This window comes from Aquarana catesbeiana, linkage group LG10 (assembly GCF_042186555.1).
Source record: "Aquarana catesbeiana isolate 2022-GZ linkage group LG10, ASM4218655v1, whole genome shotgun sequence".
NCBI lineage: Eukaryota > Metazoa > Chordata > Amphibia > Anura > Ranidae > Aquarana > Aquarana catesbeiana.
Window position 1 is genome coordinate 230,045,504 of NC_133333.1, and position 13,302 is coordinate 230,058,805.

The following is a 13,302-nucleotide window of genomic DNA, read 5'->3' on the forward strand; positions in this document are numbered from 1 at the left end:
GATGGGGACAAGGACCTCTTCCCCACAACCCTTGCCCGGTGGTTGTGGGGATCTGCGGGTGGGGGGCTTATCATGGAGGTGGAGTTTTTCCAGCTTGTTGGGGTTTTTTTCTTGGGAACGTCGGACGCTGTAATCGAAGATGAATGGCCATCACGGGACATTTTTATTTTTTTGTCCTAAACTGTCTACTGTCATTTTTACTTTTTTGAACTTTTTTTGGTGAATGTGTAGGAGTACAATGTACCGATACCCATTCACATAAGGGGACCCCAAAACAACCTCCCCATGTTGAAGGCATGTGGCCTGGTATGGTTCAGGAGGGGGGCGCTCTCTCATACCCGCCTTTTCCTGCAGCCTGTCAGGTTGCGTGCTCGGATAAGGGCCTGGTATAGATTTTGGGGGAGGGGACCCCCACGCCATTTTAAAAAACATTTTTGGTGCAGGGTTTCCCTTAATACCCATACCATACCTGAAGGGCCTGGTATGAATTTTGGGGGGACCCCCACGCAATTTTTTTTTAAATTTTGGTGCGGGGTTCCTCTTTATATTCATACCAGACCTGAAGGGCCTGGTAATGGACTGGGGGGGACCCATGCCGGAATCTGACAATACATTACAGCCTCTCCCTTCCCCTTCTTTCCTCTCTTCATCTCCTTGGATCTTAGAACTATCCTCTATACAACCACTGAAGGCTCTTTATAATTTTACGGCTATGGCACAAACACCCCCCCCTTTAGGATCCCACTGGCACTAAGATGCTCAGTTTGGCTAATTATACTCTTATCCATCAGAGGCTGTCTGTCATCCCCTGTGTCCGCCGCGGGGGGATATTTATTGGGTTCTGCATACTTACGGAAAACGCCTGACTGGGTGAGCTTGTCCTTATCTTCATTATATGTGTATGATGTATTCGATTACTCTTGCTAAACGATGTTGTTGCAATGATTTTTTGTACTTCTTTATATCTACCTGTATATGCTAAAAACTATGTTACATCATGTTTTAGATTGCTTCTCCTGAGGAAGCGGTGTTTAACCGCGAAACCGGTCGAGATTTAAAGCTGCTCATATACTTCGTATCCAAAGCTTGCGGAATCCACCTGCTTTGTTTGTGTGGTATTTCCCCTTTTATGATGATATGGAGTGATTTTGTCTATAATTGCAATTGTAATTGTAACTGCAATTTTATTCTGTTGTTTTGATTAAAATTTATATATTTTTATAAGCTTTTTTAACTTATCTTTACATCAATTACGATACACCAATATTTGAGTACCGGAATAGTCCCACTTTTTCGAATTTTTAGGGGGGTTAAGACAGGAGTCGTCAGTAGCAGCAACTGCGACTGTGTCTTTACACCCTCATTTCCTTAATCATTCAGTCCAGAGATATCCCCCATAGTACCATTTTTCTGCCACTTGATGTCCTCGGCCTGATGGCCGGGATCATTGAACCCACTTCCTCTTAGCCCAGGTTGTCCTGGACCCTCCCCACTCTGTGACTGGACAGTGATATGAGAAGCAGCACAGTGATGATCTTGTCTCTCTGTCACTCTGCTCCTTCCTTCTATCACCACATGAACATGTGCTGCTTTTTCCTCTCCCACTCCAGTCCTGTAGTACAGAGACTGCAAGAGGCGGATAGCACGTTGGATTCAGGTACTTACAGTGTTTGCATTTAAAATGATTACAGAGCTCCATTAATCTGAGTCTTTTATATCTGCCCAGATTTCAGTTTCAATATATATTTAAAATACATCTCATTATCGAAAATTATTATTACCTTTCTCTTTTTATATGCATAAATATTCACCTTATTCATCCAGTCAATGAGACTCAGCTGATCACACATCGGAGTAAGGGGGCTATTTTTTACTCGCGCTGACAGCGTCAGGAGGGGAAAAAACGGGACATCGGTCACTCACACAGAGAGGCACTGCCGCTTCATTAGTGCCCACCAGTGCCACCTACCAGTGCGCATAAGTACTGCTAAGCAATGCCCACTAGTGCCACCTATCAGTGTCCACCAGTGCTGCCAATCAGTGTCCACCAGTGCTGCCAATCATTGTCTACCAGTGCTGCCAATCAGTGCCCACCCGTTTCGCATCACCAGTGCCACGTATCAGTGCTGCCTATCAGTGTCACCTACCAGTGCCTATCAGTGCCTCCTATCAGTGCCACCTATTAGTGCCACTTATCAGTGCCGCCTATCAGTGCCCTTCAGTGCCGCCTATCAGTGCCACCTATCAGTGCAGCCTTATTGATGCCTCCTGATAAGTGCCCACCAGTGCAGCCTATCAGTGCCCATAAGTGCAGCCTCATCAGCGCACATCAATAAAGGAGAATTACCTGTTTGCAAAATTTTATAACAAACTATGAAACCCCAGTGGTGATTAAATACCACCAAAAGAAAGCTCTATTTGTGTGAAAGAAAATTATAAAAATGTCATATGGGTTCAGTGTTGCATGACCATGCAATTGTCATTCAAAGTGCAACAGTGCTGAAAGCTGAAAATTGGCCTGGGCAGGAAGGGGGTTAAGTGCCCAGTAAGCAAGTGGTTAATGAGCAATTACAGTAAGTACAAGACCTCTGTACTTTTCTACATGTTAATGGGCCAATACCAGCTGCTTATGAAAAACAAGTCTGCTGAGATTTTTTAATACACCTATATTACGAGTAATCACTGCTCAAGGTTGGTCTCCACCTGTACCACCTCCACTGCATACTACCAGGTGCTGGCCCTGTTCGTTATGGGCTTCACAGTAGAGGAAAAGGGTCTGGTCGGCCACACATCCGATAAAATCACCTTAATATAGACATATTCCTAATAGACTCTCCACAATGTACAATCGAGGGAAAATGGCACACCAACTAGTGCTATTTTCCCTCAATTGTACATTGTGGAGTGTCTATTTTGGAATATGTCTAAATTAAGGTGATTTTATCAGATGTGCGGCCAAACGGACCCTTTTCCTCTACTGTGAAGCCTGTAATGGACAGGGCCGGCACCTGGTAGTGTGCAGTGGAGGTGGTACAGGTGGAGACCGACCTTGAGCGGTGATTACTTTTCACTCATAGGATTACTATGGGGCATCCTTAGTGGGTTTGGACCGGAGGGCCCTCAGATTAGGTAAGCATACACATCCTTCCTTTACAGGGTAGTTAGTATAGGGCTTAGAATGGGGGTGAGAGCAGGGTTAAGTTTAGATTTGACTGGACATCTACTTTAAACAATGTGAATAGGCTTTTTCAGCACAGTAGATGAGGGGAGCCTGAATACAAACATTATAAAGAGCTGAGATCTCCATCTGCTGGATGAAAACATAGATTTTAACATTTCAAATACAATATTTCAAAGCTACCTGACTAAAAACACGAAAAAAAGTTTGTATTTTAAACAACTTAATAAATGAAATATACTCAAACACAATAGAAGTTGCCTTTAAAGAAATAATCTTCTGCAACCTAAAATGCAAAAATCAGAAAGTGATGAATCATTAGGGGGACAACACCTTGTTCCTTCTAACTCAGCTGCGGCTGATGATGTATGCGACCAATCATATGCTCCGGTACGGTCATGTAGCCATCTGTTCAGTTCCATGATACATTTCTCCTGGAATTTTAATATGACTATATTTTTAAAGGAATTGGAGGCGGAATAAAGATGGTGAATGCCAGAAGCAATGCTGATGTCAATCAAAAATGTACCCTCAACTCGACCTGGAGGAATATTAGAGATTCAGATGTTATCTTACCCGAAACTAATTTCACTGCCAAAAAAAGATTTCACACTTTCATAACATTTGGCATTTAATGACACTGCTAGATGAAAATCGCTTTAAAAAATTATTCCCAACCAATATATAATATGGTTTTGGGATTTCCTGCTAGGCCCAGCCTTATATGTTACATTAAAAAAGAGAGAGAGGAGCGCCACTAAGTAAAATCATTTATTCACCAATATAAAAACAAAGTATCAACTTACATTTAGGAGCGGTATATAGAACAGACAGATGTGATTCCTGATAGAAGAGGGGGAAGGGAACAGTCAGTGATTTCCCGGGGATGCCTCCAAACACGACGCAGTCTGGCGGGGAGGCCAGGACGGTAAACAGCCTGTCTCTGTGGGAGGACAGAGCGGCAGCCCAGGAAGCCGCTGGCAATGTTGTCAATGAGGAGAAAAAACACAACGCGTTTCTGAGCATGCGCAGGGTCTGTACGGCACATGCGCGCTCCTTTATCAAGTGTAGAGTAGGGAAAACAGTGAAGAGCTATTTTTAGCAGATCTAAGGTAATGGGTGAACGTTCACAGCTGATTGAATCAATGCCGGAGTGTCAATATATGAACCACAGACAATAGCAATGTTATATAACAAGGCCAGAGAACATATCTGTATCTTTATGAGCAAGCTGGATGTCTGATAAAAAAAAGCTGGGGAAAAAAAATTATTACTAGAGAACTATATATCTAAAAAGGGTGAATGATTAAAAGAAGATGTGTCTCAAGAGTATATATGCATATATATCAGAGCATATATGATAAACTGTCATAGAAGTATTATAAAAATATATTGTGAAGACATGATCGCAAGGTGAATTGGATAATGAAAAAAAGGGAGGGGGGGTTAAAAATTGCATGAAAAGAATTATTATATGTAGAGAAATATAAAAAAAAAAAAAATTGGAAAAATAATAATGAAAAAATAATTTAAAAAAATGAAAAAAATGGAAACAAAAGTAAAAATAAAGTATTATTGCTATACATGATACATACAATATGCTGGATGTCACACCCCTGAATGATTGGTGCGACAATATATACAGTACCTGACCGCGAGATTGTGTTTCCAGCGCGATACCATCGCGCTGGTTCTCGGCGACAGGGTACTGTGAATGTCGCGCTGGCTCACTCATCGGGAAAGGAAAATTTGTTTTCCTTCCGCGATGAGTGACAGGCAGTGCTGACAGCTGTCTGGTATGAATCCTGAGGCGGGAACACCGCGCCAAATTTTAAATGAAAAAAACGGCGTGGGTCTGGCATGGATTGTAAGGGGAACCCCCTACGCCAAAAAATCGGCATGGGGGTCCCCCCCAAATCCATACCAGACCCTTATCCGAGCATGCAGCCCGGCCGGCCAGGAAAGGGGGTGGGGACGAGCGAGCGGCCCCCCTCCTGAGCCGTACCAGGCCGCATGCCCTCAACATGGGGGGGTGGGTGCCTTGGGGGAGGGGGGCACCCTGCGGGGCCCCCCCACCCCAAAGCACCTTGTCCCCATGTTGATGAGGACAAGGGCCTCTTCCCGACAACCCTGGCCATTGGTTGTCGGGGTCTGCGGGCGGGGGGCTTATCGGAATCCGGGAGCCCCCTTTAATAAGGGGGCCCCCAGATCCCGGCCCCCCACCCTGTGTGAATGAGTATGGGGTACATGGTACCCCTACCCATTCACCTAAGGAAAAGTGTCAATATAAAAAAAAACACAGTACACAGGTTTTAAAATTTATTAGTTTTTATTTATTAGTCAGCTCCGGGATCTTCTTCCGACTTCGGGGGTCTCCTTCCGACTTCTCCCGGTGTTCGGCCTCTTCTCCCGGGCCCCGCCGCTATCTTCTTCCAGCTCTATTGCCAGCGAGGGGCCCGGTCTGCTGCCGCTGTCTTGTCGCCGCTGTCTCGCCGCCGCTGTCTTGTCGCCACTGTCTTGCCGCCACTGTCTTGTCACCGCTGTCTCGCCGCTTCTTCTCTTCTTCTCTTCTTCCCCGATGTTGACACGACACTCTCTCTGGCTCGAATGCTGTGTGCGAGCTGCGGAGCCATTTATATAGGCGGTGACCCCGCCCCCTTACGACGTCATGGTCCCAGCATACGCAGGGACTCTGGGGTCACGCCCCCTTATGACGCCAGAGTCCCTGCGCATGCTGGGACCATGACGTCGTAAAGGGGCGGGGTCACCGCCTATATAAATGGCTCCGCAGCTCGCACACAGCATTCGAGCCAGAGAGAGCGTCGTGTCAACATCGGGGAAGAAGAGAAGAAGTGGCGAGACAGCAGCGACAAGACAGCGGCGGCGAGACAGTGGCGACAAGACAGCGGCAGCAGACCGGGCCCCCTCGCTGGCAATAGAGCTGAAAGAAGATAGCGGCGGGGCCCGCGAGAGAAGTCGGAAGGAGACCCCCAAAGTCGGAAGAAGATCCCGGAGCTGACTAATAAATTACTTTTAAAACCTGTGTACTGTGTTTTTTTTTATATTGACACTTTTCCCTAGGTGAATGGGTAGGGGTACCATGTACCCCATACTCATTCACACAGGGTGGGGGGCTGGGATCTAGGGGCCCCCTTATTAAAGGGGGCTCCTGGATTCCGATAAGCCCCCCGCCCGCAGACCCCGACAACCAACGGCCAGGGTTGTCGGGAAGAGGCCCTTGTCCTCATGAACATGGGGACAAGGTGCTTTGGGGTGGGGGGGCCCCACAGGGTGCCCCCCTCCACCAAGGCACCCACCACAACATGTTGAGGGCTTGCGGCCTGGTACGGCTCAGGAGGGGGGAGTGCTCGCTCGTCCCCACCCCCTTTCCTGGCCGGCCGGGCTGCATGCTCGGATAAGGGTCTGGTATGGATTTGGGGGGGACCCCCACGCCGATCTTTCGGCGTAGGGGGTTCCCCTTACAATCCATGCCAGACCCAAGGGCCTGGTATGCCCCTGGGGGGGGAACCCACGCCGGTTTTTTCATTTAAAATTTTGCGCGGTGTTCCCGCCTCAGGATTCATACCAGACAGCTGTCAGCACTGCCTGTCACTCATCGCGGAAGGAAAACAAAGTTTTCCTTTCCCGATGAGTGAGCCATCTCGGCGCTGGCTCCTGCGACGGGGCTCGCAGGTGTCAAATCTCACCGAGAAATGCGGCGAGATTGACACAATATCGCGGTCACCTACTGTACTCTTGAGACACATCTTCTTTTAATCATTCACCCTTTTTAGATATATAGTTCTCTAGTAATAATTTTTTTCCCCCAGCTTTCTTTTATCAGACATCCAGCTTGCTCATAAAGATACAGATATGTGCTCTGGCCTTGTTATATAACATTGCTATTGTCCGTGGTTCATATATTGACACTCCGGCATTGATTCAATCAGCTGTGAACGTCCACCCATTACCTTTGATCTGCTATAAATAGCTCTTCACTGTTTTCCAACTCTACACTTGATAAAGGAGCGCGCATGTGCCGTACAGACCCTGCGCATACTCAGAAACGCGTTGTGTTTTTTCTCCTCATTGACAACATTGCCAGCGGCTTCCTGGGCTGCCGCTCTGTCCTCCCACAGAGACAGGCTGTTTACCGTCCTGGCCTCCCCGCCAGACTGCGTCGTGTTTGGAGGCATCCCCGGGAAATCACTGACTGTTCCCTTCCCCCTCTTCTATCAGGAATCACATCTGTCTGTTCTATATACCGCTCCTAAATGTAAGTTGATACTTTGTTTTTATATTGGTGAATAAATGATTTTACTTAGTGGCGCTCCTCTCTCTCTTTTTTACCTGGATGGATCTGAGTTTGACTTCTCTCAACAAGAAGAGCTGCCTTTCGTGAATCTGGCCACACAAATTCCCACAAGAAAAGAAAAGTTTTATTCCGGTGTTTTGTTTTACCTATTGCCGCGTTCACACGGTCGGACTTTCCGGCATACTTGGTCCGGTGGACCAGAGTGTGCCAGACAATCCGCCCGTGTGTAGGCGCCGGCGGACTTTTCCGGCGGACTTTTTCCCAAAAGCCAGCCGAACCTAGATTTGAAACATGTTTTAAATCTTTCCGTCGGACTCAGTTTCGGGCGTAAAGTCCGCTCCTGTGTGCTAGTCTGACGGAAAGCCCGCTCGTGTGTATGCTGGTCCAATGGACCAGATACGACGCAAGGGCAGAGTATTGCATTTCGCGCTCGCTGCAACAGGAAAAACAAATTTTCCTATTGCGGCGAGCGCGGGGCATACCAGGCCCTTATAAAGGGGAACCCCCCTACGCCAAAAAAACGGCGTGGGGTGCTCCCTAAAATCCATACCAGACCTCGATCCGAGCATGCAGCCTGGCCGGTCAGGAAAGGGGGTGGGGACGAGCGAGCGCCCCCACCTCCTGAACCGTACCAGGCCACATGCCCTCAACATGGGGGGTTGGTGCTTTGGGGGAGGGGGCGCCCCCACCCCAAAGTACCTTGTCCCCATGTTGATGAGGACAAGGGCCTCTTCCCGACAACCCTGGCCGTTGGTTGTCGGGGTCTGCGGGCGGGGGGCTTATCGGAATCCGGGAGCCCCCTTTAATAAGGGGGCCCCCAGATCCCGGCCCCCCACCCTATGTGAATGAGTATACCCATTCACCTAGGGAAAAAGTGTAAATAATAAAACACTACACAGGTTTTTAAAATATTTTATCAAACAGCTCCGGGGGGGCGAATCTTCGGGGGTCTTCTTCCGGCTTCAGGGGTCCCTCCAGTTCATCTTCTCCCGGCGTCCGGTTGGTTCTTCTCCGCTCTCTTCTCCCGGTGTTCCAGTTCTTCGGCCGGCTCCTCCGCTGTCTTCAGGTAGCTCTCTTGCCAGCGGAGGTCCGGAGGTCCGGACTTCTGGGCTTCTTGTCTTCTCTTCTCTTCTCCAGATGTTGACACGACGCTCTCTCAGGCTGGACTGCTCTCTGAGGGCTGCGTTGTGACTTATATAAGCGGAGACCCTGCCCCCTTATGATGTCACAGTCCCTGGGCATGCTGGGACTGTGACGTTTTAGGGGGCATGGTCAACATCACCCAGTGACCACGCCCTCTAAAACATCACAGTCCCAGCATGCACAGGGACTGTGACATCATAAGGGGGCGGGGTCTCCGCCTATATAAGTCACAACGCAGCCCTCAGAGAGCAGTCCAGCCGGAGAGAGCGTCGTGTCAACATCTGGAGAAGAGAAGAGAAGACAAGAAGCCCAGAAGTCTGGACCTCTGCTGGCAAGAGAGCTACCTGAAGACATCGGAGGAGCCGGCCGAAGAACTGGAACACCGGGAGAAGAGGCCGGAGAGAGCGGAGAAGAACCGGACGCCGGGAGAAGATGAACCGGAGGGACCCCCGAAGCCGGAAGAAGACCCCCGAAGATTGTTTAATAAAATATTTTAAAAACCTGTGTAGTGTTTTATTATTTACACTTTTTCCCTAGGTGAATGGGTAGGGGTACCATGTACCCCATACTCATTCACATAGGGTGGGGGGCCGGGATCTGGGGGCCCCCTTATTAAAGGGGGCTCCCGGATTCCGATAAGCCCCCCGCCCGCAGACCCCGACAACCAACGGCCAGGGTTGTCGGGAAGAGGCCCTTGTCCTCATCAACATGGGGACAAGGTGCTTTGGGATGGGGGGGCCCGCAGGGTGCCCCCTCCCCCAAAGCACCCACCCCATGTTGAGGGCATGCGGCCTGGTACGGTTCGGGGGGGGCGCTCGCTCGTCCCCACCCCATTTCCTGACCAGCCAGGCTGCGTGCTCGGATCGGGGTCTGGTATGGATTTTAGGGGGGACTCCACGCCATTTTTTCGGTGTAGGGGGTTCCCCTTATAATCCATACCAGACCAAAGGGCCTGGTATGACCCGCGACGGGGCTCGCAAGGTGTCAATCTCGCCGATAAAAGCGGCAAGATTGACTTCCTTTTCTAGTCTCGTCGCACCTGAGTCACGTTCAAAATGAACGGACTTGTCCGTGTGTGGGCAAGTACGTTCATTCTGAAAGTCCGCCGTAACTCCGGCGAAAGTCTGTCGAAAAAACGGGCGGACTTAGCCCGCCGCAAAGTCCGGTCTTGTGTGAGCAAGTCCGTCTGTTTTAAAGTCCGGCGCACCTGGCGGACAAAGTCCATCAGAAAGTGTGCCGGACCAAGTAGGACAGAAAGTCCGACCGTGTGTACGCGGCATAAGACTTATCCTCCAGGGATCCTCTCCTGCTTTATAGACTGTTTCCTGGCTCCTGTCCAAGACTTCCAACACCGTCCTGATTACACCGTGATTGATCCAGCTTTTAGACTTTACAATTTTATTAACTTTTATAGTCATTTGCCTTATAGCCTCTGAGCGCCAGTTTATTTGTTTTAGTGTTTTTTTTTATGTCACATTATCTTCCATATATGAAAGCACCAGATGAGCAAGGAACTGAGAGAGAGAGAGAGAGAGGGTAAGGAGAGTTTAAAGGGATCAGAGGGCCATTTGCAGAGAAACAGTCACTTTGCTCTACATCTGTTCTGATCATTTAGGCTCCATTCACACTTGTACAACCTCAAAATTGTGTGATTTCCACTGCGACTTTACAGTGTGATTTGATGCGAGTTTGATGCCACGTTGGACGAGTGCGACTTTATTGCAACTTTGGCTTTGACCATGTAACTGTGTGTGCTCTACAAAGTCGCACACACACGTATATGATTCAGGTGCAACTTGTCACATGAAAATCTGAATTAGTACAGGAACTACTTTAAAGTTGCTGTGACTTTAAGGCCTTATGCACACAGTGCGTTAAAAAAAAAAAAGGCTGCAAAGCTAGTACCGACACCAGGAAAAATGCGCTTTTAGAAGTGTTTTGGATTGGCATTAATGTTGTTAATGCACACAGAGTTCCTGTTTACATCAGAGTTTGCAAGATTCACCCTTACATGCTGCATTGGTGTTTAGCAGTGTTTCTCTGCCCTCATCTATTTTCCACTCCCAAATCCAATTACTACAGCTTAAAAAAACTCTTGATGGGCTTAGTGCTGTATACAGCATTAACACGCATTTAGCCACGTCAGGCGTTTTTATAGCTGTAACGCTGCTGCCTAAGAACGCGCTGGCCCTGGGTTTTTTTGCAGCTTGAAAACGCCTATGCCACTAAAAGCTCCTAAAAGCCTATGTGGACACATAGAATAACATGGAGAGACGTTTTTAATCTGTAAAAAAAAAAAAACGTCTGATGCTCCTAAAAGCGACAGGAAAAACGCCCTATGTGCATGAGTTTTAAGTCACACAAATATGAACAGTACTCATTGAAAAACATGGGGTGCAACTTGTCATGTGACTTTGGGGTGCAAAGTTGCATGACAAGTCGTACAAGTGTAAACTGGGGCTTAAAGATAGAAAACAAATATGATAATATTTGTGAATTGACCTTTTGCAAGCAAATAAATAACACGTGATAATATAATGATCAAGAGTGACATATTCACCAAACAAAACAGTCATAAGAAATAAATTATGATTTGCTATTGTCTCATCATAATGTGGTACCAGTTTATGATTTTACTGTTTTACAATAATCTTCTTTGGATCAGGCTGCCACTGTTGACCTCTCCACCTCAAGTTGGAGTTCTCCATCCCTTCATTGTGCCATTGGATGGATTAAATGGACAGAGGCTTAATCTTGAAGTTTGTTGTTTGCCTCCCATGGAAGTGGCACCCAAGACAGCTTTTCACAATAGAATGTTTTTTAACACCCGCTGTAGAAGTTTCTAAAAATTATTTCTAGAACCCAACCTTGATTGGAACTGGTCTAAACCCTTATCCTGGACTTGCTTACGCCAGGAACATTATTTACCCAAAAGTAGACTTCATTTATCCAATTATACTAAATCAGAGGGAGATTGGTTGCTCCAGAGGAAACCCATTTTTTTGTGATGATCTTTGTTATCTATTTAGAAAATTCAATCTAATCTCATGTACATCCGTGATATAAAATATCAATCAGATCAATTTCAATTGCAGGTTGTAACACAACAAAATGTGGAAGAGCCCATAGTGAGGTGAATAATTTTTTTTATAGAAACAGCATGATTTTTTTGCAAGAAATAAAGCATTCCCCCTATTCCAGAAATAGAAAGCTGTGAGGACAGGGCTATGGGGACTCCCATGTATGTTAGTGATACTCATAAGCTCATACACATGATGAGATTTTTGTCAGGGAAGTGTGTGGTGACAGACTGTTGGCCTAAAATCTGACCGTTAGTACGTTCCATCAGACAATTGTTGTCCAACTTTCCACCAGCAAATGTTGGATGGCAGGCTAGTAAATTTTCAGTGGACTGTTGTCAGATTTTCATATGGTCTGTATACAAGTCCATTACACGAAAGTCCAAATACAAACATGCATGCTCAGAATCAATGCTCACCAAACATGACATTAACAGAAGGTGCCCAAAGGGTGGCGCTCAAGAGCTAAAATTCCACATAGTACGTTACTACGTTCGTGTTTGTTGGCCGACAATTATGTGCCATTAGTATGCAAGACAAGTTCCTGGCACACGCCCTTCAGACAAAAGTCTGATGCTCTGTTGGTCAACAATCCTATCGTGTGTACGAGGCTTTAGATTTATTAACATTTTTTTGTTAAAAAACATCAATCTATGCTGTACATACCGCTGCTGAACTGATAGTGAAACATAGCCATTGGAAATTTTATAGAATCCTCTGCAAAGACCATGTCCTCCTTATTAGAGAAATACGTATCAAGAAAACCTCTGGAATCCATTCCATGTACATGATAGAGTTTATGTGTTGTGGAATCCATCGTCCTGCAATGCTGAACTTCACCTCTTTGATTTCTGCTTTCAACTAAGCTTTAATGTTTGAGTTCTATTTATATTCTTTTGAAATAAGGTGGTTACATTTTATTGTAATATAATCATAAATATATTTATAAGGCAGTCATGGGAATAGTGCTGACTGAGGTATGATTGCCATCTGAGTTTGCAAAGGTTTAACCACTTTAAGACCAGGCTTTTTTTACATTTGTTGTTTTCAAGTAAAAATCTGTATTTTTTGCTAGAAAATGACTTAGAACACCCAAATATTATACAGTGGGGAAAATAATTATCTGATCCCCTGCAGAATGTGTAAGTTTGCCCACTTACAAAGAAATGAAGGGTCTATAATTTGTTATCATATGTGTATTTTTGTAATGCTAGAGACAGAATATCAACCAAAAATCCAGAAAAACCACATCAAACAATACTATAAATTGAGTTGTAGTTCAGTGAGTAAAATAAGTATTTGATCCCCATTGTAAAATACGACTTAGTACTTGGTGGAGAAAACCTTGTTGGCAAGCACAGAGGTAAGACGTTTCTTGTAGTTTATCACCAGGATTTAGTGTTGCCAACCCACACTGAAGTGCAATTTACTGGCAGGATGCCAAAGTTTACAAACAGCACCAATTTTTTTAATGACAAAAATCATGAAATTTAGCAAAAGAGCCACATTTTTTACTGACACTACAAAAGTACCTAAAATACCCTTTTACAGTGCTGAACAGTGCAAACATCAATATTTTCAACTAT

General features: G+C 46.2%; 1 protein-coding gene across 1 annotated transcript in view; it reads right to left on the minus strand.

The window, feature by feature from the left end:
* The window catches only part of LOC141111259 (indolethylamine N-methyltransferase-like), a 125,412-nt gene extending 112,843 nt beyond the window's left edge, over positions 1–12,569 (minus strand). The window contains exons 1-2 of the mRNA XM_073603403.1: positions 12,383–12,569; positions 3,512–3,719 (exon numbers count right to left, since the gene is read on the minus strand). Coding sequence (XP_073459504.1) covers positions 3,512–3,719; positions 12,383–12,533 — 359 coding nt within the window. The 5' untranslated portion in view covers positions 12,534–12,569. The remainder of the gene's footprint in view (positions 1–3,511; positions 3,720–12,382) is intronic.
* Between the last annotated feature and the right edge of the window lie 733 nt (positions 12,570–13,302).